The sequence below is a fragment of the Vicia villosa genome, linkage group LG2, assembly GCF_029867415.1.
Source record: "Vicia villosa cultivar HV-30 ecotype Madison, WI linkage group LG2, Vvil1.0, whole genome shotgun sequence".
Taxonomy (NCBI): domain Eukaryota; kingdom Viridiplantae; phylum Streptophyta; class Magnoliopsida; order Fabales; family Fabaceae; genus Vicia; species Vicia villosa.
In genome coordinates this window covers 72,031,709-72,059,442 of record NC_081181.1, presented here as the reverse complement: position 1 = coordinate 72,059,442, position 27,734 = coordinate 72,031,709, and the positions used below count along the sequence as shown (strand labels likewise).

Below are 27,734 nucleotides of genomic sequence, written 5' to 3'. Positions count from 1 at the left end.
TTGATTAGAGAATATGCCACGAATCGTCTCAAGGACTCTTCGTACAAAGGTTTGTTAATTCGGTGAAAAAGTATTTGAATCAAAACTCTAACCTCCCCCATCATGATTAGCAAAGAAAAAGCTCGAATCTCTCTTGAGGCACAGTAAAATCCCACCTCTTCGATGTCTTTGATCCCAATGCCCGATTTATTGATTAATGATGCATGTCATGTTAGATGTCCTAATGGAATGTATGCAGATGAAATGTTAAGATTAAGCCAGTTAGAAGTAAAATTAAGTGGGCAAATTTTGGGGTGCAACAGGTTATATGTCAGCAGTGAGCACGTGAGACATCCTTTATCCATATACAGCCATGCATGATTCAGAAAACGAAAAAGCATAAGGAGAGTTTGCCCTATTCATACAAAAACTTGCTTGTTAAGTATTGTGAAAAGATCTGATGCACACAACCCCACAATACACTCATGCACACATACTGAATACACCAAAAGGCATGGGAACAATTTACTACAAATACACCAGCATGTGTTAAGTTTGAGGAAAATTACACAATACAACACACCTCACCATACACTCCATGAGCCACACAACCTTTCTATATAACTCAAAACCTTTCACAAATCACGACACACGCGCGACACTCATTTTTTCCCAGTTTCACACACCTCATTCTCATCACTTCCCTCTCTCTCATCTTTCTCCTTGCTCCCTCTCTGCAAAGTTTGTTATGAGTTTGTAGCAAACTCTAACCGCCAATTCTATCTTCACTCTCATCTCAACCTCCATCTCAACCATCATCGTCCATCTCTCATCTCTCTAACGACCACAACAACCTTCATCACCACCATAACCAAACCTCCATCCATTCCCAACCTTCATCAATCATCACCCTCATCTACCTCCAATCACCATCTACAAGTTCTCCTTGTATCAAGAGCCTGATTCTTCTCTCTCTTTCGACATCACGATCATCATCATCATCATCATCACCTAGCAGCTACCACCACCGCTTCCTCAACCTCTATCATTGAATCACGATCTCAAGTATCGATTTTCATCATTGGTTTCGTGTGAATTAGAAGTCCAGAGTTCATAACTGACTTGAAGGCATTTCTCAGCTACGCTTGGAGACCTTTGGAACTGGTTATCATCTCATTCAGGCCTCAAAGATCGCACAAGAACTGAGTTTATTTTCTCAGTGGAGTAGAACAATTACGAAGCTAATTTACGTCACCTTCAAGGGATCTGAAGTGTAGAGTTCTTTTCTGGAATTTCGTTCAAGATCATACAGGTGAGTCCTCTGAAGTACACTTGCATATAACACCATGTAGTCAATCGTATATTGCACACGTATGAAATTTTGTAGTTCTTGAGTGTGATTCGTTATGGTTAGATATTATATTTAGCTCTTTGTATGCTTCTGATCCTATGGATATATTTAGCTTGAGTTTTGGTGATGTGCTTAGAAGCTAGGGTTTTAAATTCGTCCATGGTTTAAGGATTAGAGGAATAATCGAGGAAAATCAATGGTAGATTCGAGTTTAGCATGGAATTCTGAGGGGAAAGATGACTGCTTTTCGAGTTTCTGGAAAAAAAACAGGGTGCCTCCGTCGTGAAGATGACCGGAGTTCCGTCTCCGTCGTCGGTGCGTTTCCCATGGCATTTGTTCGTTTGCGCGCGTGGCATTCATGCAGTGGTCCATGATCCCTTCTATTTGGATAACATGTTTTATTAATATGATTAGAACGTGACGTGTGTGAGTGTGATTGGTCCAGCATTTCTTTTGTCTTTTTCCAATTTAATTGAGCCTTGACCGATTGATTCATATGGTTTTTATTCATGTGTCAGGTTCCATACAAAAATCCATGTACCATATAATAACGAAAAGGCTTAATTGCAATTTTAGTTCTCCTATTATCCAATTTTTTAGGTTTTGGTCCCCCTATTTTAAAATCCGAAATTTTAGTCTCTTTATTTTAGTTTTTTGAGGATTTTGGTCCCCTTGCAAATCTGAAGGCAATTTTTAATAAAATGAAACTCACATTCATGACATGTTCAAAATAAATCATAAATAAAATTAGTTTTTTTTTTTAACATTTCACTGCTGAACTAGCACTGACACATCATCGATGTGAGCGTCATTTCATTTAAAATTGCCTTCGGATTTGCAAGGGGACCAAAATCCTCAAAAAACTAAAATATAAGGACTAAAATTCTGGATTTTAAAATAGGGAGACCAAAACAAAAAAAAGGGATAATAGGGGGACCAAAATTGCAATTAAGCCTAACGAAAGTGAGTGCTTGCTGAATCAATAATAAAATAAAAATGAAATAGAAGTAGGATCCTGGGCCACGTTTTGGATTGGGCCTCAGTGCCATTGATTTTTCCACCTCCCCCATTTATGGCCCAGACGTGACAGTACATAGATCTAGTTCATATTTTTAACAGCTAATACATCCCACTGTTAATAGATCTTGTAAATAATAAAAATAGTCTTCTTTTAATTTTGTGTGGCTAATTCAATTTTCCATGGAAATAAAAATAGTTTTTTTAACCAATTAGATTTTTTAGAATTTTATAGGTATATTTTAGTTTTAATTGATTTCTTTAATTTTCGATTGGTTAATAAAGAATAAAATACTTGTTCTAGTTTTAATTCATGAAATTGTTTTAGGTTTTGATAAGAATATAAAAATCTGCTTGTGAATATTTTCATGGTTAGTTTAGATTTTTGTGAATATTTTCATATTTTGAGAAAATACCAAAAACGCCCCTAGTTGTTAAAGTTGGATTTAGTCAACTTAAACAACTTTCTTCTTAGTTAGTTCCCCTTATATGTTAGGTTAGTCTTTAAGTAGGATTAGTCTTGTCAATAACTCTAGGTTTAGAAATTAGGCTAGTCCCCTTTTTTTTTCATTCTTTTTCTTTTCTTTTCAACATTAAAACATCTAATAAATACTCAAAATAAAATCCCTCTAAAAAATACAAAGAAAACATCTAAAACATTAATAAAGGTTAAAAATAATAAATAGGGAATGAAAGCTCAAGTCTCCCTTGCTTAAGGGTCCCACTTGAGTGGAAGTTCCCAATCATAAAAAACACAAACCAAAGAGTAACTCGAGCTTCCATTGCTTAAGGGATTCCCTCGAAACGCTCAAACTCTCTTCTGTCTCTCGCCCTCGTGGCATTCTTAAGAACATGTTGAATCCATTCCATAATTAGGCGTGTAAGTCTCCAAAGGTCGAGCATCGTGGAGTGCGACTTTAACCTCTGTTCACCTAAAAAACACCAAAACCTAGAAAATCTTGAGCCGAACTACGGTCGCTCTGATTCCTGAAAGGGATACGTAGGGATTGGGTCGCGGAGCCTAAGCGAGCACACTTGTAAATAATTCCTTCTTTTCCCCGTGTTTCTTTTGGAGAAAGATATGTTGGAGGTTGTAAAGTGTGAGGATGCCTTTTCCTTTTGCTGTGCGTCTTGCCCTGGTTTGGCCTTTTGAATTACTCCACACCTTTCTCCACGTCTTTAACCTTTTGCAATTCTTAGCACCTTTAACTGTTAGAACAAGATTTGTTCTGATCAATATTCTTAGTTTTGATGATAACAAGGATATGAATTTTGTGTGAGATAATGTGGTACTCTAATACATTGCAATTTCCCTTTCAGGAAATATATAAAGAGTACGCACAAATCAGCGCTCAGAAGCTTTGTCTCAGAAGGTTCAGCATGCAACATCAGAACATGGTCTGGCAAGACATCAGAAGATGGTTAAGGCAGAATCAGAACATGGGTCTATGGAAGCATCAGAAGAACTTGAGATCAGAAGCAGAAGCACTGAAGTTCTCATGGTATCACGCTCAGAAGCACTTCAAGGTCAGAAGACAAGAAGATGCAATGCACCAAGTTGTTTGACTCTGATGATATTCAAATATTATATTCACAAACATCAGATCAGAAGAAAGTACAAGTGGCAGGCTACGCTGACTGACAAAAGGAACGTTGGAAGCTATTAAAGGCAACGTCAGTAGACACAGCGTGAACAAGGCTCGAGGTAGTTGACAAAAGCGTGAAACATTAAATGCAAAGCTGTACAGAACACGCAAAGCATTAAATGCGCTCAACGGTCATCTTCTCAAACGCCTATAAATATGAAGTTCTGATGAGAAGCAAGGTTACCATTTTCTGAACGAAATTATTCTGAAAGACTTGCTGAAACGCTGTTCAAATTTAAAGCTCAGAAACTTCATCTTCATCAAAGCTCACTACATTGCTGCTGTAATATATTAGTGAGATTAAGCTTAAACGTTAAGAGAAATATCACTGTTGTGATTATAGCTTTTCTGAAGCAATTGTAATACTCTTAGAATTGATTACATTAATTTGTAAGTAACTAGAGTGATCAAGTGTTGATCAGGATACTCTAGGAAGTCTTAGCTTGTGTCTAAGCAGTTGTAATTAGAGTGATCACGTGGTGGTCAGGATACTCTAAAAAAGTCTTAGCTTGTGTCTAAGCATTTGTTCCTGGAGTGATCAGGTTGTGATCAGGATACTCTAGAAGACTTAGTCGCGGACTAAGTGGAAAACCATTGTAATCTGTTGCGATTAGTGGATTAAATCCTCAAGTGAGGTAAATCACTCCGTGGGGGTGGACTGGAGTAGTTTAGTTAACAACGAACCAGGATAAAAATAACTGTGCAATTTATTTTTATCGTTCAAGTTTTTAAGACTACACTTATTCAAACCCCCCCTTTCTAAGTGTTTTTCTATCCTTCAATTGGCATCAGAGCGCCGGTTCTAAGGTGCAAGCACTTAACCGTGTTTAGAAAAGATTCAGGAAGAGAAAAACGCTTCAGTAAAAGATGGCTGGTGAATCCCAATCAAATCCAACTCCATCTACATCTGGCTCTGCTGAGCAATACAACGGTAACAATGGTTATACTAGACCACCAGTATTTGATGGTGAAAACTTTGAATACTAGAAAGATAAACTGGAAAGTTACTTTCTTGGTCTAGATGCTGATCTATGGGATCTTCTGTTGGATGGTTACAAACATCCTGTTAAAGCTACTGGTGTAAGGCTCACGAGAAGCGAAATGATTGATGATCAAAAGAAAGATTTCAAGAATCATCACAAATGCAGGACTGTTTTGCTGAATGCTATCTCTCATGCTGAGTATGAGAAGATATCTAACAGGGAAACGGCCCATGACATATATGAGTCCTTGAAGATGACTCATGAAGGAAATGCTCAAGTCAAGGAGACCAAAGCTCTTGCTCTAGTCCAGAAATATGAAGCCTTCAAGATGGAGGATGATGAAGACATTGAGAAGATGTTTTCAAGATTTCAAACTCTGAATGCTGGATTGAGAGTTCTCGATAAAGGCTACACCAAGGCTGATCATGTAAAGAAGATTATCAGAAGCTTACCCAGAAGATGGGGCCCAATGGTGACTGCATTCAAGATTGCGAAGAATCTGAATGAAGTTTCTTTGGAAGAGCTGATCAGTGCCCTGAGGAGTCATGAGATTGAACTTGACGCTAATGAACCTCAGAAGAAAGGTAAGTCTATTGCATTAAAATCTAATATTAAAAAATGCACTAACGCTTTTCAGGCTAGAGAAGAAGATCCTGAAGAATCAGAATCTGAAGAAGAAGATGAACTGTCCATGATCTCCAGAAGGGTGAACCAACTCTGGAAGAGCAAGCAAAGGAAGTTCAGAGGCTTCAGAAGTTCAAAGAAATTTGAACGAAGAGAATCTTCTGGTGACAGAAGATCTAACAAGAAGAAGGCTGTCTGCTATGAGTGCAATGAGCCTGGACATTACAAGAATGAGTGTCCAAAACTTCAGAAGGAGAATCCCAAGAAGAAGTTTCATAAGAAGAAAGGTCTTATGGCAACATGGGATGATTCTGAATCAGAATCAGGATCAGACTCTGAAGGAGAGCAGGCAAACTTTGCGCTGATGGCGACAGAAGATGATGGATCAGAATCTACATCAGAATCAGATTCTGAAGAGGTATTTTCTGAACTATCTAGAGAAGAGTTAGTTTCCAGTCTAACAGAGCTTCTTGAATTAAAAGCTCATCTTAGTATCAAATACAAAAAGCTGAAAAAGCAATTTGAATTTGAAACTAAGAAGCTTGAGTTGGAAAATTCTGAATTAAAAGAAAAAGTTTTAAAATTATCCAATAATGTTGGATCTCCTTCTGATTCAGAAAAATCCACTCCCAGTCTGAATCATATTCTGAAAGAATATGATTTAAGTTTCAGGAAGTTCCTATCTAGAAGTATTGGCAGAAGTCAGCTAGCTTCTATGATATATGCTGTGTCTGGAAACAAGAGAGTTGGCATTGGTTATGAGGGTGAAATCCCATACAAGCTTGAATCTGTGGATGATATGAAAATATCATACAAGCCTCTGTATAACCAATTTAAATTTGGCCACTCCCATGATATTAAGCACACATCACATGCACAAAGTTTTCACTTAACACACACCAAGAAGCATGTGACACAACCTAAGAAATATCATGGAACTCAGAATAAGAAGTATCATACTGTTCCTCCTGTTAAATATTTTGCTAAACCCAAGTTCAATCAGAACTTGAGGAGAACTAACAAGAAAGGACCCAAGAAATTGTGGGTACCTAATGAAAAGATTATTCCTATTGCAGATATCCTTGGCGGAAAAGAGGACAAAAAGCAAAATGTCATGGTACCTGGACTCTGGGTGCTCGTGACACATGACGGGAAGAAGGTCTACATTCCAAGACCTGGTGCTTAAACCAGGTGGAGAAGTCAAGTTTGGAGGAGATCAGAAGGGCAAAATCATTGGCTCTGGAACCATAAGTCTTGGTAACTCTCCTTCCATAACTAATGTACTTCTTGTAGAAGGATTAACGCATAACTTATTGTCCATAAGTCAATTAAGTGATAATGGTTATGATATAATCTTCAATCAAAAGTCTTGCAAGGCTGTAAGTCAGAAGGATGGCTCAATCCTATTTACAGGCAAGAGGAAGAACAACATTTATAAGATTGATCTTTCTGATCTTGAGAAGCAGAAGGTGGCTTGTCTTATGTCTGTTTTTGAAGAGCAATGGGTCTGGCACAGAAGATTAGGTCATGCTAGTTTGAGAAAGATTTCTCAGATTAACAAACTAAATCTGGTCAGGGGACTCCCAAATCTGAAATACAAATCAGATGCTCTTTGTGAAGCATGTCAGAAGGGCAAGTTCTCCAGACCTGCATTCAAGTCAAAGAATGTTGTTTCTACCTCAAGGCCGTTAGAACTCTTGCACATTGATCTGTTTGGCCCAGTCAAAACAGCATCTGTCAGAGGGAGGAAATATGGATTAGTCATCGTTGATGATTATAGCCGCTGGACATGGGTAAAATTCTTGAAACACAAGGATGAGTCTCATTCAGTGTTCTTTGAATTCTGCACTCAGATTCAATCTGAGAAAGAGTGCAAAATCATAAAGGTCAGAAGTGATCATGGTGGCGAAATTGAGAACAGATTCTTTGAGGAGTTCTTCAAAGAAAATGGTATTGCCCATGATTTCTCTTGTCCTAGAACTCCACAGCAAAATGGAGTTGTAGAGCGAAAGAATAGGACTCTACAAGAAATGGCCAGAACCATGATCAATGAAACCAATATGGCTAAGCATTTCTGGGCAGAAGCAATTAACACTGCATGCTATATTCAGAATAGAATCTCTATCAGACCTATTCTAAATAAGACTCCTTATGAATTGTGGAAGAACAGAAAGCCCAACATTTCATATTTATATCCTTTTGGATGTGTATGTTTTATTCTGAATACTAAAGATCATCTTGGTAAGTTTGATTCTAAAGCACAAAAGTGTTTCCTTCTTGGATATTCTGAACGCTCTAAAGGCTACAGAGTATACAATACTGAAACATTGATTGTAGAAGAATCAATCAATATCAGGTTTGATGATAAGCTTGGTCTTGAAAAACCAAAGCAGTTTGAGAATTTTGCAGATTTTGATATTGATATATCAGAAGCAGTAGAACCAAGAAGCAAAGCTGCAGAAGCTGGCAGTCTCAGAAGCAATGGATCAGAAGATCAAGTTGCTGCATCTTTAGAGAATCTTAGGATTTCTGAAGAACCAACTATCAGAAGATCACCTAGACTTGCTTCAGCTCATTCAGAAGATGTGATTCTTGGGAAGAAAGATGATCCCATCAGAACAAGGGCATTCCTTAAGAACAATGCAGAATGTCAATTAGGTCTTGTTTCTTTGATCGAGCCAACTTCTGTTGATCAAGCTCTAGAAGATCCAGACTGGATAATCGCCATGCAAGAAGAATTAAATCAGTTTACAAGGAATGATGTATGGGACTTGGTTCCTAGACCAAAAGGATTTAACATCATCGGTACTAAGTGGGTTTTCAGAAACAAGCTAAGTGAGAAAGGTGAAGTGGTAAGAAACAAAGCCAGACTGGTTGCTCAAGGTTATAGTCAGCAAGAAGGAATTGACTACACAGAAACCTTTGCACCAGTGGCCAGGTTAGAATCTATTCGTCTATTAATTTCTTTTGCCACTCAACACAACATCACTCTTTATCAGATGGATGTTAAGAGTGCCTTCTTAAATGGTTACATAGATGAAGAAGTTTATGTCCATCAACCTCCTAGTTTTGAAGACTCCATGTCTCCAAATCATGTTTTTAAATTAAAGAAATCATTATACGGATTGAAACAAGCTCCCAGAGCTTGGTATGAACGTTTGAGTTCTTTCCTTCAGGAAAATGGTTTCACTAGAGGAAAAGTGGACACTACTCTCTTTTATAAAACATTTAAAAAGGATATTTTAATTTGTCAAATATATGTTGATGATATTATCTTTGGAACATCTAATGCTACACTTGGAAAGGAGTTTGCTGAGTCTATGCAGGCTGAATTTGAAATGAGCATGATGGGAGAACTCAAGTATTTCCTTGGGATTCAAATCAACCAAACTTCCGATGGAACCTATGTTCATCAAACGAAGTATGTGAAAGAACTTCTGAAGAAGTTTAATCTTTCTGAAAGCAAAGAAGCCAAAACTCCTATGCATCCAACATGTGTACTGGGTAAGGATGAGGTAAGTAAGAAGGTAGATCAGAAGTTGTACAGAGGTATGATTGGATCTCTTCTATATCTAACTGCTTCTAGACCTGACATTCTCTTTAGTGTTTGTTTGTGTGCTCGATTCCAATCAGATCCAAGAGAATCTCATTTAACAGCGGTTAAGAGAATTCTAAGGTATCTGAAAGGTACTACTAATGTTGGTTTAGTTTACAGAAGATCTAAAGATTACAACTTAGTAGGATTCTGTGATGCTGACTATGCTGGAGATAGAATAGAAAGAAAGAGCACTTCTGGAAGTTGTCAATTTCTTGGAAGTCATCTGATCTCATGGTACAGCAAGAAGCAAGCTACTATTGCCCTCTCAACAACAGAAGCAGAATATGTTGCTGCTGCTGGTTGTAGCACACAAATGCTCTGGATGAGAAGTCAGATGGAAGATTATCAGATATATGAGAGTAACATTCCTATTTTCTGTGATAATACTTCTGCTATATGTTTATCTAAGAATCCTATTTTACATTCAAAAGCTAAACATATTGAGATTAAACATCATTTCATAAGGGACTATGTTCAGAAGGGTGTTATATCTTTAAACTTTGTGGATACAGACCATCAATGGGCTGATATCTTTACAAAACCCCTTGCTGAAGATAGGTTTAAGTTCATTCTGAAGAATATCAGTATGGATTTATGCCCAGAATGAGAAGATGAGAAGATCTTATGTATGAGTATCTTCTGAAATGAAATTGGTTTTTTTTTGTTATAAGAAGTTCTGATTGAAATCAATTAGAAATTGTGATTCAGTTATTACTAACGTTTCATTGTCTAAGTTGATTCAGAATCTCTTTAAAAGCAAAACAGCTGTAACTGGCTATCCAGATGGTAAACACGTGTTCACTATTCCTGGACAAGCGTGCGTGCAATTGAGGGGACGTCTACTTAGGTAACTGTGCAAATCTCGTCTTTTGTCATGTTTATCTCTCCTCACGTCAAATAACATTAAATGCCATTCATCATTTCTTTTATTGTCCTTCTTTTCTTTTTTATATTCCTCGAACGTTTCCCTCTTCTTTTTCCCTCTATTTATTCCCATTTCGTTGCATTTTTTCTATAAGTCTTGGCTCTCTTTCTCTTTCTTTTTCCCTCTTGTCCAACAAAGTTTTTCTTTGGCATAAAACCTAGTTCATTCATCTTCAACCTAGCGTTCATCATGAATCCTTTCAACTCAATGAGAACGGATGGAAGGGTTAATCAGTTACAGGATGTGAAGCATATCTTGGGATGGCTCTCCAAGTCTCTTTCAAGACAGATCTCTTCTTCAATGCTGTTATCAACATTTATCCAAAGGAAGAAGACCTTCTTGAGTCACTAGAGCCCGTTTGCAACATTAGCTCCCTGTCTATGAACTGTCCCTCACTTCCTCTTTGGTCTCTTGGATCTCTCCTACAGTGGAGGTTCTAGTCTGGACAGGCATGAAGAGCTTTCAAGCTTCCATGGCTGAACAAACTGAAGACCAGAGGGTTCTTGAGTTGTTTGTGCAGTCTTTGCGTAGGATAGAGTCTTAGGCTTTGGTCTTTGTAGTTTTCTTTCCTTGTTGCATCTGTTTTCCTGCATTCCTCTTTTGTAATCCTTCTTGTTGAAATCAATGAAAAGTTATTTATGTTTCTTTCCTTTTGTCTCTTGCTTTACATCTGAATCTTTTATGCTTTTTGATGTTATGACAAAAAGGGGGAGAAAATATATGATAAATGATCTGATTAATATTATCAGTTACCGAGTAAAAAGGCTCCACACATTTACTAACAGAAGCTGCAAGCTTCATATGTTTTTAAGTTGTGTTGTTGCAGGAATCAAAGATTCAAGATCAACATGAGGAGCAACAAGATGAATCAAGTTCGTGGATTCTTGAAGCAAGCTGAGTGCTAGGAAGCTTCAGAATCAGAAGCAAGAAGCAAGAATGATCAGAAATTCTGATAATAGAATATGATCCAAATCATTGTCTATTTGCTCTGATACATTGTCTATTGGATCTGATATATTCTATATGGCTTATATGGCTCTGATACATATTTTGTGTTCTAATACACACTTTATGTTCTAACTCATTCATGCTGACTTTTGTTGTTTAGTTTTGTTCTGTAACATTTCAGGATGTAGAGATGCTCTGATGATGCTCTGGTACATTCAACAATGTTCTGATACAATCTAGCATGAAGTGATGTAAGAAGAAATTCAAAGCTCTGAAGCTATCCGAGGGAAGCAGAAATCAGAAGCTGTGAATGTTCTAAAGATCCAGAAAACTCAAGTTCTGAAGCTGTCCTAAATGGAAGCATGAATCAGAAGCTGTGAATGTTCTGAAGATCAAAGAAATTCAAGTTTTGAAGCTGTCCTAAATGGAAGCAGGAATCAGAAGCTGTGAGTGTTCTAGGGATCTAAAGAAATTCAAGTTCTGAAGCTGTCCAAATGGAAGCAAGAATCAGAAGCTGTGAGTGTTCTAGGGATCTAAAGAAATTCAAGTTCTGAAGCTGTCCAAAGGAAGCAGAAGTCAGAAGCTATGAATTATCAGAAGCAAGAAGCTTATGTGATCGTCTCTACCGAAATAATCAGGGAAGTCTTTTATTGCTAAAGTTCTTCGAGTATTTATTTCAGGGGGAGATTATTCATCTCAGGGGGAGATTGTTAATCTCAGGGGGAGACATATTCACATGCTTATGCTATAGCTGTGTAATTTGTCTTTAGTCGTCTGCTCTTTCTGATCGCAAATTCATATCATTTATATATGTTTTTGTCATCATCAAAAAGGGGGAGATTGTTAGAACAAGATTTGTTCTGATCAATATTCTTAGTTTTGATGATAACAAGGATATGAATTTTGTGTGAGATAATGTGGTACTCTAATACATTGCAATTTCCCTTTCAGGAAATATATAAAGAGTACGCACAAATCAGCGCTCAGAAGCTTTGTCTCAGAAGGTTCAGCATGCAACATCAGAACATGGTCTGGCAAGACATCAGAAGATGGTCAAGGCAGAATCAGAACATGGGTCTATGGAAGCATCAGAAGAACTTGAGATCAGAAGCAGAAGCACTGAAGTTCTCATGGTATCACGCTCAGAAGCACTTCAAGGTCAGAAGACAAGAAGATGCAATGCACCAAGTTGTTTGACTCTGATGATATTCAAATATTATATTCACAAACATCAGATCAGAAGAAAGTACAAGTGGCAGGCTACGCTGACTGACAAAAGGAACGTTGGAAGCTATTAAAGGCAACGTCAGTAGACACAGCGTGAACAAGGCTCGAGGTAGTTGACAAAAGCGTGAAACATTAAATGCAAAGCTGTACGGAACACGCAAAGCATTAAATGCGCTCAACGGTCATCTTCTCAAACGCCTATAAATATGAAGTTCTGATGAGAAGCAAGGTTACCATTTTCTGAACGAAATTATTCTGAAAGACTTGCTGAAACGCTGTTCAAATTCAAAGCTCAGAAACTTCATCTTCATCAAAGCTCACTACATTGCTGCTGTAATATATTAGTGAGATTAAGCTTAAACGTTAAGAGAAATATCACTGTTGTGATTATAGCTTTTCAGAAGCAATTGTAATACTCTTAGAATTGATTACATTAATTTGTAAGTAACTAGAGTGATCAAGTGTTGATCAGGATACTCTAGGAAGTCTTAGCTTGAGTCTAAGCAGTTGTAATTAGAGTGATCACGTGGTGGTCAGGATACTCTAAGAAAGTCTTAGCTTGTGTCTAAGCATTTGTTCCTGGAGTGATCAGGTTGATCAGGATACTCTAGAAGACTTAGTCGCGGACTAAGTGGAAAACCATTGTAATCTGTTGCGATTAGTGGATTAAATCCTCAGGTGAGGTAAATCACTCCGTGGGGGTGGACTGGAGTAGTTTAGTTAACAACGAACCAGGATAAAAATAACTGTGTAATTTATTTTTATCGTTCAAGTTTTTAAGACTACACTTATTCAAACCCCCCCTTTCTAAGTGTTTTTCTATCCTTCATTAACCTCTTGAAATTCTCCACACCTTTAACCTTTTGAAATTCTCCACCTTTAACCTTTTGAGGTTCTCCACCCCTTTAACCTTTTGAATTGTTCACCCTATGGATTTGATATCCACTGCCCCCAATATTTAGTTTTGTGGAAAAAGATGCCTCTGATCTCTAAGCCATGAAGGAAGTGTCATACCCCAATTTTTGACCCTAAGATCATACATCAATTGCATTCAATCATCAATCAAGAGCACCATTCTGAGGCTCTATCTTTGATACTGTGATGATCTCTGAGGGGAATCATCAAGCACTTTTAGCTTTTATTTGTTTAATACTAACCAAAATACAAAAAATATGTGTTTTGTCTCTTTTGTTTACATTTTACAGGTAAAAGATCGGGCAAAAATCAAAACAGTGCAAGAAAACATTTTTTGGAAAAATTGAAGGTGGAAATCGATTTACCCCTGTGGGAAATCGATTTCCTGTGTGCAAAACTCAAAAAAATATAAGGAGGGAAGCTTGACATCATTTTGGCACCTTTTTTATTTGATCATTTTACCAATTTTCCACCTCATCAAAATTAACCCCTTCATTAAACCCACTTAAACCTCATTTTACCATTTTTACCATTTAAATGCCACTTAAATACCAATTAACCACAAATTAATTACCAAACACAAAAAGACCAATTCGCCACTACTCTTGCTCCAATTCTATAAATAGAGACCTCTACTCTCTCATTTCTCAAGCTTTGAGAGCCAACAAACTCCTTGCAATTTCTCTCCTCATCCCTACCAAATTCACCAAAGCTCTTTGTTCTTTCATAAAGTTTGTGAGTCACACCTTGAACCTCACAAACTTTGAGCTAAGCCACCTTTCATTTCACTTTTTTTTCTTCAATTGTTGAGAGATCAAGATTTGTGTTGGTGGTTATTGAAGTGGATCTAAGTTTTGTTCAAGAATTGGTAATTTTCATCATCCTTTTTCATCTACCATAATGTGATTCTTTTGTGCTTGTATGTGATGCATCTTTGATGCTATATTGGTCCTATTTGATGGTGATTTGATGGAAAATTCGTGCTCCAATGGATATGTGATCATAAGGTGTTTGTATGTTTGCCTAACTCAAGTTTTATAGTTCATAATGCTGTTTTTTTGAAAACTGTGCGCAGGAAATCGATTTCCTACAGAGGGAAATCGATTTCCACTCTGTTTTTTGCGCCAGAATTGAACTCTGCACTCAGGAAATCGATTTCCTACAGAGGTAAATCGATTTCCAGTGTGGCAGAATGCTTTTTTTGCCTTTTTTATGCTTGTTTTGGCTTCCTTCTTCCTCCACTTCATTAATATCATTGGATCTAGGATGTTGATAGGTTTGAAATGACTAAATCCATAATATTAGATGAATGATATTAATGATAGTGTGAGTTGATTATCTTTTGTGCATTTATTCTTCTTCCTCCATTTCATTAATATCATTGGATCTAGGATGTTGATAGGTTTGAAATGACCAAATCCATAATATTAGATGAATGATATTAATGATAATGTGAGTTGATTATCTTTTATGATTTTATTCTTCTTCTCTTTTTTTCTTTTGATCGATGAAAGTCTTAACGCCTTGAGAATTCTTATGGATTCTTGGTAAAGACTAGATCGTTACCTATTTTCTTTTCGTGCGGTATTGCTTTCGGAGAATGACCTACATATCATTTCTCTCGCATGCATTAGCACATAAAGTTTTGACCGGCCTCGTTGTAGGGTGATTTCTACATAAATCACTTGGCGATCTGCTTAACATAGCGCAATATTTCGTGTCCCGAATCAAAAAGATCAAATATGGAAGAGAATTGTATGCGGTTGCTTTAAGACTTATGGAGGTTTATCGTGTAGTCGCTATGATTTTATCAAGCTTCTGATAAATTTCCATTGAATTTAAATCCGAGAACATCCTTCACTCACCATCGATCTTTCTTACTAACTTTTATAACATACTTGACAAGTTTCAAGATGGTTATCTTTAACATCTAACAACTAACTTTAATTTCCGCACTTTATTATACCACTCTTTATATTTCTCGCTTTATCGCTTTATTTTATCATTTCATCATATTTACATTCTGCTATTTTCTCTTTGTCCATTTGGACGTTTATATTCCGCTATTTTTTTCTTTGTCCATTTGGACACTATGTTTATGTTTCCGCTATTTTCTTTTTGTCCACTTGGACCATACTTTACTTTTATGCTAAAACACTAATAAATAACGAAAATCTAAAAAACACCTAAGGCTCCCTTTTGGACTATTGGTTACTATCCCTAGCATTTTGGAGATTCGGACTTATGGACCTAGTACCTCTGGACTCTTATGATATTGTTACTCTGCTGTTATTCTGTCTGTCTGGCATTGGATTGTTGTCTGTTTGTATGTGCAGGTATTTCCTTGAAAGCCCTTGATGGTTAATTCCAAGGCATTGATATAAGGATTTTACCCAAAAAACAGCCGTTACTCTGCCCGATTTTCGTCAGAATTTTAATGTGCTTAATGCAAAATGGTGCTAAGATAATAAGTTCATCCGGATCCCCAAGTGATAATGTTTTGGTTTGGCATTGATAAGTCCAAAGGATGGGAAATCTACCTTGACTCACAATGTCAAGTGTTGGCTTCTTATTTCGGCTAGACCGTTCTTTTCCTTAGCTTTTATTTTACGCAATAGGATAGCCTCTTCATCTCCTCCACTTCTTTAATTTTCAAAATCTTCTCCCTTTTTACAAAAACCTTCTTATGTTTGCAACCTTTTTGAAAATCTTTTCTCTAAAAATATCTTTTGCCCTTAGTGGCCTATTTCTTCAAAAGTTTAGACACTATTAATCGTTGAAACGAGTGGTTATACCCCACGATTTTGAAATTGATTGATATAATGAGATCTTTTCCGCGTGAGAGAGCTAGTGGCATACTCGTTGATTTTATCCGAGTTGGAGCCCTTCTTTCATTTGCGATGCAAAGAACTCATTTGTTCTCATGCTCAAGATCAATGGCTGAGTATTTCTCTCCGACAACGGTAAAGTGTTTATTCGTTTTTTAAAATGTTTTCCCTTTTAAGCGGAACTACATTAGCTCTGACTTCTCCATTGCACCGAGGAGGTATGTAGGCACAAGACTTAATGCCTTGCCGAGCTTATTTTAAAAATAAAACAAACCCATTTTTTTTAGCACACACGACACATATTTTCAAAAAGGTTCCTGTGGAGTACCACTGATATGGGGGGTGCTTAAAACCTTCCCCTTGTATAAACAACACCCGTACCTAAGATCTCTTCTTTTTTGTTTTAAAAACAAACTTTGGGTTTTATTCGTTCTTTTCCCTTTTCCTTTGGAAACAATAAAGCGCGGTGGCGACCTTCACTGAAATATTGAGTCGAGTCAATCCTATGGCTTCGATCTCAGATTTTCCCTGCTATAGGAAGTACCCCGAGAAATAACCTTGTCATACAAATGTGATACATATGCTTCAAAGTTTAGATTGAAGGGTATGCCATCGATCTCTAGGATATGGAGGGCTATCCATAGTGTTCTATCCATATAAATTTCTCCCATGTTTGACATGTCCCTGATTGTTATTGCTTCGAGATGTGACCCAAGTCGATTGAACCTTAGGATGAATGCCCCTAGTTAATAGGATATTTGATTGAATGCCCCTGTAATCCTTGAAATATTTCCCCTGTTTAGGAGAACCCTCTGGACGTGGTTCCCCCATTCAAGAGTCTTTATTAGAAATGATCGCCTTTGATTAAACCAATTTTGAGATCTCCTTGATGCTAAGTGTGTATTTATAGATAAGGTTGTACCCTTTGAGAAGTAATTCCAATGTGAAGTACATGTAAGTTTTGAAATCAAAGTTTGTTATGGATTGGAAATGGATGATTAGAAATGGATGTTTGAGGAAGTGAAGTGGTTAGGAACAGTTTTAACAACCCTAGGAGTCAGTATAACAAAATCCTACTTAATATGCTTTCGTAGTTAACCTTGCCTTAATTAGGACTTTTGAATGTTGTAACTTGGCCTGGTTCATGGTTTAAGAAACAACAGATATAAGGCTAAAAAATTTATTTAACCCACCCCTTTCTCCTTGATGTTCTCCAATCCTAAAGTCCGTTTAATCCAATGAATGTGTTTCGTTTGCAAGAGAATTGTTTCAGTTCTGATGTTGAGCAGAAGCCTTAGTAGAGATCCAAGCCCTGATGAAAAATGTTGTTAAGATTGAAGCTTCGATGATTTTAGTAGTCACCAGATTATCCTTCGTATTTTGCTTTTGTTTTTCTATCCCTTATTTTTGCATGAGCAAATTCCTTTGAATTTGATCCATCGGGATGCCCTAATTTTTGCCTAAGTCACTTTTTGTTTTCTTTTATGGAATTTTCCATTTTGACTTAGCGGGCGCTTTCCTCTTCCTTTTTTTTTGAATGCTCCTTTTGAAATATTGGTCCTTGGATTTTGAATATTGTGACTGCCATGTTGACTTTGATTTGTAAGCTTCGACTTTGATACGTCCTCGATGATGTATTGAGGAAGAAGATGCTGTGAATATTGTTTCCATTGCTTCCTCATTTTTTTGATGAATGCGAGGAAGAAGATATGCTTGAACCTTTGCTTTGCTTGACTGATTCTCTTGACCACAAAATACACCATTGAATTATTCGAAGTCTACCCTGCCCCTGGTTGAAATTAAGGTTTATTTGAAAAATAGAAACAAACTCCAACTCCTGGCTCGAGGGGGTTGACTACGGATTATCTCCTTATTTCTCCACTGTTTAGGGATTGAAACAATGCCTTACATCGTTGACTCGGTATTACCTTGAAAGCATATGTTTAGCAAAATTTAGTTGTTTGTATTTCGTTATTCTCCTTTAAGTATGTTAATAATTGCAAGTGGCAAGTTGAAATAGAATCGAAGAGTTAAAATGGAAAGTTGTAGTAATGCAAGAGCGAATGGAATGAATCAATTCCAAAACATGCATGATTATTTTATTAGAATTGTAAGTTGGAAGGTACAACGCTTATACATGGTAACACTTAGCGATCGTAAGGGTTGCAATTTTGACATGATAAACACCTATTATTCCTAGGGACAATCTCCTTTGTTAATCCAATGACTTTGTTTTACTTCTTAGTTCTGTGACTTGTAGAAGTAAAGGGTGACCTCGAACTCTCCTTGGGCATGTCAAACCGGATGGGAATAAATTGTTAGCGGTGGGTTTTCGTCGTCCGGAACTTCATGAGTTTCCTTTGACTGAACCTCTTTCACTTTTTCTAAGGATAGTATCACACCGTTTGCAACCTTCAGTGTTTGTAAATTAATTTAGAAAACCTACGATCCTTTTGCCCCTTGGTGGGGAGTTAACTTATGTCGCCTTCCCTCCATCGTAATTATGCATCTTTGTTCGGGATACTGCCCCAGTTGGACTGACCCTTACCCCCCAAGTTATCACAGAGCATCCTTGTAAGCTTTGATATGTTCTAAGATGAACCCCTTTATGACTAGATACCTCTTGAGTGCATCTATGGGGGAACTTCTTTGTTGAACTAATCCTTGCTCGATGACAACCTATATTGTATTTACAATCCTGTTACGAAAAGGCATGGACATGTGGCGGACATGGTGAAACGCATCCTTTTTCTCTTTGTAAGACCAAGTTCATTTTCATCTCTTAATAATTTATCCTTCTCTCTCCATAGTTTGTGATCCTTTTGATTTTCATCGTGAGTCTCGGGAAATCGGCTAGCACGATAAGTATGGAGACGGGCGAAGATAGAAATGAAAATGTAAATATATGAAAATGCAAATGCATGCGTATGCAAAAGGCTCATCTTTTGTATATATTATAACTCCTTATATGTAACGCAATGCAGACGCGCGACAGATATAATCCTAAGGATAGCCTATGCGGATTTAGAGGTGACATTAGACCCTAGTGAAATCCTTGCAAGCTAGATGTTATGACGCGCCAGTGGAAATCCCTTAGATTAGGGAGTATGCAAAAGGTAGTAGCTGGTGACCGTTCAAGACATTCACCAAATCTCATGACCATCGAGGGGCCGTTCGACGTGTACTAACGAAGTTGTCCCTCATGGGAAGGTTCTCTCTGCGAAACACAACCTATCTAAGGACGATACCGGACGAAGTGAAATCCCTACAGGCTAGGGATGAAAGATGTACAAATGGAAATCCAAACCCTAATAGTTAGGGGGTGCGCGGGAGCCATCATGGGGTGACCGTTAAAGACAGTCACTAGATCTCATGGCCATCGAGAGGCCAATTGACGTATGCTAATGAAGATGTCCTTCGTGCGAAGAATGCGATCTAAGAAGTAGAATCCCTACTGGCTAAGGATTGCGTAGATGTAGGCACAGGGTGACTGTTCAAGACAGCCACTAGGTCTCATGGCCATCGAGAGGCCAATTGACGTGCATAAATGGAGATGTCCTTCGTGGGAAGGACATGATCTTGGAAATAGAATCCCTACAGGCTAGGGAACGCGTATAAAGACCTGCAAAATTAAAACACAGATATTCGTCATATATGAATTGCAAACATATAATAAGCACCTAACCCTAAGTTCATAAGTTTGGTATGACGGCATAAGGTAGTTTACCCTTCCCATAGGTAGTTCTAAAAAGGTCTCATGGGGTTGTTCGTAGCCTCCGAGACTTTTTGTCTCTTTGGATTTTAGAACAACTCATTTGCCCATGAGGTTCGAGTTTTAGGGGTAGGTTCCCAGAGAGATCAGCTAAATACCCAGTCCTTCCCTCAACAAAGTCAAGCCTCGTTTTGGACATTTCCGGATATTCAACCCACTCTGAGTGGAATTATCATTAAGACTCGTAGGCGATGCAAGTCTCCTCTGGTCTTAAAGATAATTCCCACACTTATGTTTTAACAGCAATTTATATATCACAAAAATACAATAAAAATAAATATGCAATTAAATAGATATTTATTTAAATTAAAATAAAAAATAGTAAATAAATAAATAAATAAAAAGATAATTAAATATAAAAAAACCTAAACCCTAACCCCAAAAATTCTAACCCAAAAAAAATTAGCCAAGTTTATGGCTTTATTTTAAGGTAAAGGTTGATGGCTAATAAAGAAAGGTGACAAAAAGTTACATAGGGCAAACCTTAAACCTATTGAAGTTTTGGGGAAGGGGACTCACATTGTTACCAAGTGCCTACGTACCTCCTTATGGAGGATCAGAGTCTACGTAGTTCGGGATATATTGGTGTTTTTTAGAGGTTGTACGCCTTTGTAATTTGTATGTTGAAGTGTGTTTTAAATTGTAGTTCGCAGTTATGCAATTATCGCAGTTTCGCAGTTCGTAGTTTGTGAAATGTTAATGAACTATTAAGTGGCATACAACCCTATTTAGTATTTTAAACCTTAGTATTGTTAATCATGTTGATCAGTAGCTTTGATAAACATAATTAACAAATTAACAGGTATTGATTGTAATACTAGTTATCATAATCGATTGATTCGATTACAACCGTTAGCAAATTAATTTGTTTTTTTGGATTAGATTATTTGAATTGTTTAAGGGTAATTGTAAATTGAATTTGAACGCCTTAATTTTGTCAATTGCGTTGATCAATCGATTTGATCAACATAATTAACAAATATGTGCTTGAATTATCCTACGTAATTAATAATGAAAAGTATTAATTTTGTTACTAATCATCGCAATCGATTAATTCGATCAAAACAATTAATAAATTGAACCTTAACCTGTATATAGAAAATCCTTAGTTAGCTTGACAAAAAATGATTTTTGTCGCTAATTATCGTAATCGATAGATTCGACTAAAACAATTAACTAACTAATTAAACCGGTTAAAAAACTTAAAAGTTAAAACCTGGGCGAATGCAAATGGACAAAACCTGCTTATTATAGGTTTTAGGGTTTTTGGATTATCTATGGTTTTTTTGAAGTTAAGGCTGAATCTAAAATTAATTATAATTAAAATTAAACCTAAATATTTAATCTAACCCTAATTAATTAAAAAAATAAAACCTTAATTAAAATTATAAATAAAAACCTAAATTTAATTCTAAAATTAAAAAAGAAAATATAAATAAAATAGTTTATAAAATAAAAATAATAAAAGGATTAAAAAACCTGGGCGTTAATCCTGTGTTATTGGCTCTTGAGGATCAATGATGCACCTCAAGTCTCTGGTGCGTTGGATCTGATGCTGGTGGAAATCTGATGGTGGTGATTGAAGACTTATGGTGGGCGTGCATTGATGAGAATCATGGGATCAACGTTTAAAGGTTTTGAAAAAAACATTGCTCAGCCTGGGGATCGAACCCATGTTCTTGAGGATATGCATTACACGCCTGGCCAATTAATCTTTTTGCGTTTGCTGCTAGTAACATACACAAATAATATAATATACAAAAAAACAAAGTTTATTCAAAGATTCAAATTTAACGCGCGCGCTCCATCGTCTTCTTTGCTTTTTTTTTCCAGAAACTCAGAACCTTTTGGCCACGGTTTTCACGCGTGGCCATAGTCACCCCCGCTCAAAGCCTGCAAATCACCATTAATTAACGCAAGTAAAGAACCCAAATCAAACATGTATAACCTCCTGATCACGAGAACGCGATCAATTTGGACTAATTGGCTCTCTAACCGCGTGGCCCCAAATCAAAGTCCATGAACCCTAACAATGATGGATTCGTCAATCTGCCACAAAACTCAAATTAAATAGTTCAAACACGTTCTGCACATCAACACAAACATAAATACACAAGCAAATTCTATTAAAAACGCACGATTTAATGAGAATCGATTTGAGATAGGAGTACCAAACCGTGAGCGTAAGGGTGAGGATTTTGGCTGCGAAAGGCTTTGAGAACGATCCAATTAGCTTCAGAGAACACCAAGGAGACTTATTTGATCCTTCAATGGCCTTAAATATTTTTGTAAACTGGGAAACGAGTTTCCCTTTTTCTTGAGATTTTAAGAACTTGGTTAAGGTTCTTGAGCTCCCTCCCTTTTTTTTGTTGCATACTAGGTTCAAGTATTTATAGGGATTGAATTAGGGTAACAAGTTTGAACCAAATCTCCATTGAATCAAAGATTGAAGTTTAATTGAAACTTGAATTTTAATCTTTCCAATTTTGGCAAAAATTCAATTTTCTCTTCTCAATCTCCATTAGCACGAAATTGAATCATAAATAAGATATTTGGATGATTGGAAAACAAAAGCAAATCAAATCTTTTGAATTTTCTCTTAATTATTTGATTTATATGGTATTTTAATTGAATAAAACTTCAATAAAAACAAAATAAAAATAAAATAATCATGGGATTGATTTTGGATGTTCTTAGTGACTTGGGGAACAAGTTTGGATCATAGAAGATTGGGCTTCTTTGCAAAAAATCCATTTTGAACCTTATTTGCTTCACCTTTTTTCACCCAAAATTGACCAACTTTGACAAAGCATATCTCCCTCAGTTTTTAAGATATGAAAGTGTTCTAGGACTTTTTGGAAAGCTCAAGATGTCCTCTACAAGCCACTTTGGAACATAGTTTTCATTTGGAGATTTTATCTTGATGATATTTCTCCTGACAGAAAACAACTTTTTGCGATCTTCTAGAAGGACCTGTAATGTTTTGGCTCATATCTCTCAAATGAAGCTTTTCTGGCCTTGGCTTTAGAGAGACAAAGTTGTAGATAATTCAATTTTATTCAAAATAGGATTTGGTTGGGAAATTTCTGATGTTCCATGTGAGAGTTGTGGCTGGTCAAAGTTCAGTTGACTTTTAGGTAAAAAACCCTAATTTAGAAACCTTAGGTTTTGTTGATTTCTGAACTTTCCTTGATGAATCATGATCAACCCTTGATCAAATGATGAATGATACTTCAAAATAAGGATGTTGACCAAAAATTAGGAGTTTTGACTGTACTTTGACCATAATTGACTTTTAGGTCAAACTAGTCGACTGTTGACTATCTGAGCAATTGAATGAGCAATCTTTGAAATTGAAGCTTGAATTTTGGCATGGGGATATTTTGAAACCTAATAAGCCATATGAAATCCATTGGAGACCTTGATTCATCAATTTTCTTAAGAGACTGCAAAACCCTAGTTCAGGAGGTCTTTGATTAGGAGAGTGTGCCTTAGGTTAACCCTTGAGCCTTGAATCATTGTATGAGTTTGAAAGTGAAATGAGATGGACAAATTTTGGGGTATGAAAATAAGGATTTTTCTTATACACATCCGTTACTCTACCCGATTTTCGTTAGAATTTTATTATGTATTCCAAAGATTTGGTGCAAGTTGTGTTGAAGATAATGAGTTCATCTGGATCCCCAAGTGGTAATGTGTAGGTTTAGTGTTGGTATTCCAAAGGATGGGAAATCCACCTTGACTCTTAATATCAAGTGTTGGCTTCTTATTTTGGTCAGATCGTTCTTTCCTTCACTACAAGAGGCATTAAGATAGACAAGTTGGGTTTTACCTCTATAAACTTTGCAAGACTACTACATACTGGGGAACATGAAGATAATGAACCATACATTCAAGCGTCAGAAGCTTAGATAGTTTTTTATGTGGAAGATGAGAGTGAGCAAGGATGGAGCATACCTGTTCATTTGAAGCCAAGAGACTTGTATGACATGGGTGGAAATGATGAAATTATGACACCCATTGAGCCATATCCATCACAAAATTTGGAATTTTTTTTTTCTAATGATGATCTTGGAACTTCAGCGGAAAATGATGACAATAATTAAGATATAATTTTTTTATAGTTAGAAGTCTAGTTTTTTTGTAACTCGTGTGAGACTTGTTCTTGTTGTTGCTTATCCCTAATTAATGTATGAGATTCTTACTTTTTATGTTGATTCATCATTATAAAAATGAATTACCAAGATATGACATTGTTACTCTATGTTTTTATTAGATTTATGTTATGTTTATTAAATTTGTAGCCAATAATATAAATGTTTTATGTTTACTACTTTTAGTGTACTGACCTGTTTATCACCTATACTTGCAGTTGAAGCCTGTTGTGTGACAATGACTTCATCATATGAGGATATTCGCCTCAAAACAATTGCAGAGAATAAGAAAAAGCTAGAGGCTCTCAATCTTACTAAACTCTCTCAATCCCTTTACAAATCATCTTCGTCTTCTTCCAAACCATCATCGGTTAGTAAATAATTCTCATTACTACTCTATAAATTAATTGTATGGATTGTTGATTGATACTCACTAATGCATTTTATTTAGTCTGTGAAGGGTCGTCCGAGGTTTGTACAACCTAGAGAGCTTGAAGTAAATAAGAAGCGCCTACGTTCAACGACAACTAGAAACTCATCAATAACCCCTACGCCAGTCCAAACTACAAAAACCCCTCCGCCAATCCAAACTACAATAACGCCTCCGCCAATCCAAACTGCAGAAGATGTTGTGGTTGAAGATGAGGATGGAGATGTTGTTGTAGGAGATAATACTGAAAATATTGTGGTAGGAGATGAGGGTGAAGATGGGGTGGCAGGAGATGAGGATTAAGATGTTGTGGTAGGAGATGAGACTGAAGATGTTGTTCAAGTGGCTAGTTCTGAGTATTGGGATGTAAATGTTATTAGTAAGTAATTTAAGCTTAAAGTATATATAAATAATTTAAATTTATTACGAAGTTGAGTTATGATATTAATTTGTTTACTTTTTTATGTGATAGATGAGGATGGTTATGTTTCAAAGACCCGTTTATGTGTGAAAGACTTGGTTGCGAACTCAGAGTCTAGTGGAACATGGATAATACTTGAATGGGATAAGAGTCATCGTGCAGTAGGACCAGCTGCTCGTTTGTTAGCAGGGTATTTGGATACACTTGTCAGAATGTTTAAAGACTTTCCCATAATGTTCGAGAGTTGGAAGGCTATTCCAATGGATAAAAAAACAAAGTTTTATGATGCAGAGATAAAGGTAGCATTAATAAACAATTACATATTTTTTGTAATAAATTTCATGGTGATTATTATTTGCTTTGTCAATTAATTTGTATTTTTGTGGTTAGCGCCATTTTGTTGTTGATGATGCGCGTGACAAAGATTACATACTTGCTTTTGCTAGGAAGAAATGGAAGGATGGCCGACATCACTTGTTTCATAAATTTTATAAATGGGATCTCACTTTGGAGGAAAATCTTCGACATTATCCAAAATGCCAAGGCATTCCGAAAAACGATTGGACCCTTTTTGTTCGATATAGGCGGAAAGAAAAAACACAAGTAATATTAGTGTTTTACGCTTATAATTGTATTTTTAATATATAACTAATGCATTTTATTTTATCCTTATCTATAACGTGTGTTTTTATTTGTTACCAATGTAGAGAATAGCAACAAAAAATGCCCAAAATAGAGGAAAATTGAAGATTCCGCATACACTCGGATCTAAGTCACTTGCAAGGAAGCAACATGAGTTAGTATGTCTAAATCTATATATTTTTTATTGTATGCTTGAAGTACAAATAATTAATATTTGTTTTTATTTATAGGAAGTGAGAGATGGACGATCATATAGCAGAGGAGAAATGTATGCAGTTTCACATAAAAAATCTGACGGGTCTTTTGTCAATGAAGATGCATACCACAATAATGTAAGTACAAGTTAATTTTTTCAAAATATTTGTTAGTCTCCTTAAGGTTTGAGAAAAAATCAAACCTTTTGGCATCTCTTAGAGGTGGGGAGAACCTGTCTGAAAACTGATTAAATTAAGTTGAGAATTGTGATTATTTTTTCTGTATCTACTTTGTCTCATGATACAAATAGTTTATGCATAGCCAATTTTGTTGTGTTCTACTAAGTAACATAGGAACTAAACTTGTGAATGTGTTGTGCTGAATGTGTTGTGCTTATTAAAAAGACTAAATGTGTTGCTTCTATTAGTGTTGCTTCTGTTAAATATACATTAAAAAGTTAATGTGACTAAATGTGTTGTGCTTATTAATTTATCAAGGGTTTTCTATTGACGCTTTTATAATAAAAAAGTTGCAGAAAAAACTTAGATTTGATTTAGTACTTATATTTTTATGATATTGTTTGTTGATAGTCTACATAATGGAAGAGGTATGTAAATCCTAATTAACAATAATGTTGTAATCTACTTTCCACATGTAAAACAAACAATGCTGTAATCTTGTTTCGTGGTTCAGTCTACATAAAGTAATAAAAAAATAATTTCCTTGATATTAAGCATTAAGCATAAACTACAATTTAATAGTTTAATAGTCTGTAGTTCTAAACGAGTGGATACACATAGTCTATGCACATTGTAGCAACCTGCCTAAAATTTTAATGTTTAGAGTCGCCACCTATTCTGAAGGGCGAATAGGAAACCCTACGCAGTATAGAGATCGGGGTAAGATACTATATTCAGGTCGAGGGAAGGTGTTAGGCACCCTCAACCCTTTCCTAAGGTTTGCATTATAAGGTAAAGGTTTATGGCAAAAACATAAAGAAAGGTAACAGACAGTTAATAGGGTTAAAGGCTAATTATTGACATGATTAGAGTTTGGAGGAAGGGGGACTCGCCTTGTTGCCAAGTGCCTACGTATCTCCTTAGGGAGAATCAGAGTCAACGTAGTTCGGGGGAGGGTTGTACGCCCTTAGGGTTGAAATTTGATTTGAGATGGTTTGAGTTTGTTTGGAGGCTTTTTGAAATTGTGATTTGAAAGGCATTCTGAATTGCCTAGGATAAAAATCCGTAGTTTGATATTGAAGTTTTGAAAGGTTTGTAAAGTGTTTTGAGGTTTGAGCGTACAACCCTGATTTAATTTTGCACTATTAACCGCAACGATCAATAGATTCGATCGCCATAGTTAACAGATTTGACATTGTATTGTTACCAATTTTAATCAATTGATCTGATTATTACTAATAACGAATTAGGATATTTTTTATAATTTTTAATAATTAGTTTGTATCGTTACCCCTCGTAATCGATTGATTCGATTAAAAAGAACAACGAATTAGAAATGGAAAAATGGAAAGATTAATCATTGCGACTAATAAGATAGTCGAAACCATTTAATCGAATAGAAATTAATTATATTTTAATTAAATAACATTTTAATTAAAATTATTATTGCCCATAGCGATCAATCGATTTAATCGGAACGAACAACAAATTGACATTTTTAATATTATTATCATGTAATAATTTATTTATAAAAATAAACATTATTACATAAATAAATATATTAAAAGAGATTAATTAAAATAAATAATTAATTAAAATTATTGTAGTTTATTAGGATTGGGATTCAGTGTGGCTGACTCGAGGGTCTATGGTATAGGGGATAAATCTTGGGCGTGGGATCTAGCTTAGTGGTGATTTAATGGTTCAGATTTGAGTGTATACGGTACACCCCAAGGCTACAGGCGCATATGATCAGAGATTGGAAATTCAGAAAAAAAATATGTAAAGGGCCAAGGATCGAACCCTGGACCCTAGAGTGACCACCACGCGCACCTTACCACTTCAACTAACTCAGTTAGTTGTTCATAGCATGGGTAACAAATAAAATATATGGTCGTTG

At 36.2% G+C, this 27,734-nt stretch overlaps 1 protein-coding gene across 2 annotated transcripts; it reads left to right on the top strand.

The window, feature by feature from the left end:
* Positions 1-644: 644 nt before the first annotated feature.
* On the top strand, positions 645-25,111 carry LOC131646276 (uncharacterized). Of its 2 annotated transcripts, XR_009297390.1 has the most exons (4): positions 645-1,291; positions 24,186-24,337; positions 24,419-24,776; positions 24,870-25,111. XR_009297390.1 is itself a non-coding variant. In XM_058916363.1 (3 exons), the coding sequence occupies exons 1-2, from the start codon at positions 24,206-24,208 to the stop codon at positions 24,698-24,700; spliced, it is 414 nt and encodes a 137-aa protein (XP_058772346.1). In that variant the 5' UTR covers positions 24,166-24,205; the 3' UTR covers positions 24,701-24,776; positions 24,870-25,111. The 2 variants fall into 2 exon arrangements, 1 of the variants encoding a protein (XP_058772346.1); XM_058916363.1 differs by lacking the exon at positions 645-1,291 and having other exon boundaries at positions 24,166-24,337.
* Positions 25,112-27,734: the final 2,623 nt, after the last annotated feature.

What these genes read in the sequence shown, in the direction of transcription:
- LOC131646276 (XM_058916363.1), top strand. Translation starts at nt 24,206, where the DNA reads ATGACTTCATCATATGAGGATATTCGCCTCAAAACAATTGCAGAGAAT. An exon ending in CTTCTTCCAAACCATCATCG is followed by an intron (nt 24,338 to 24,418) that starts GTTAGTAAATAA and finishes CATTTTATTTAG; the next exon opens with TCTGTGAAGGGTCGTCCGAG.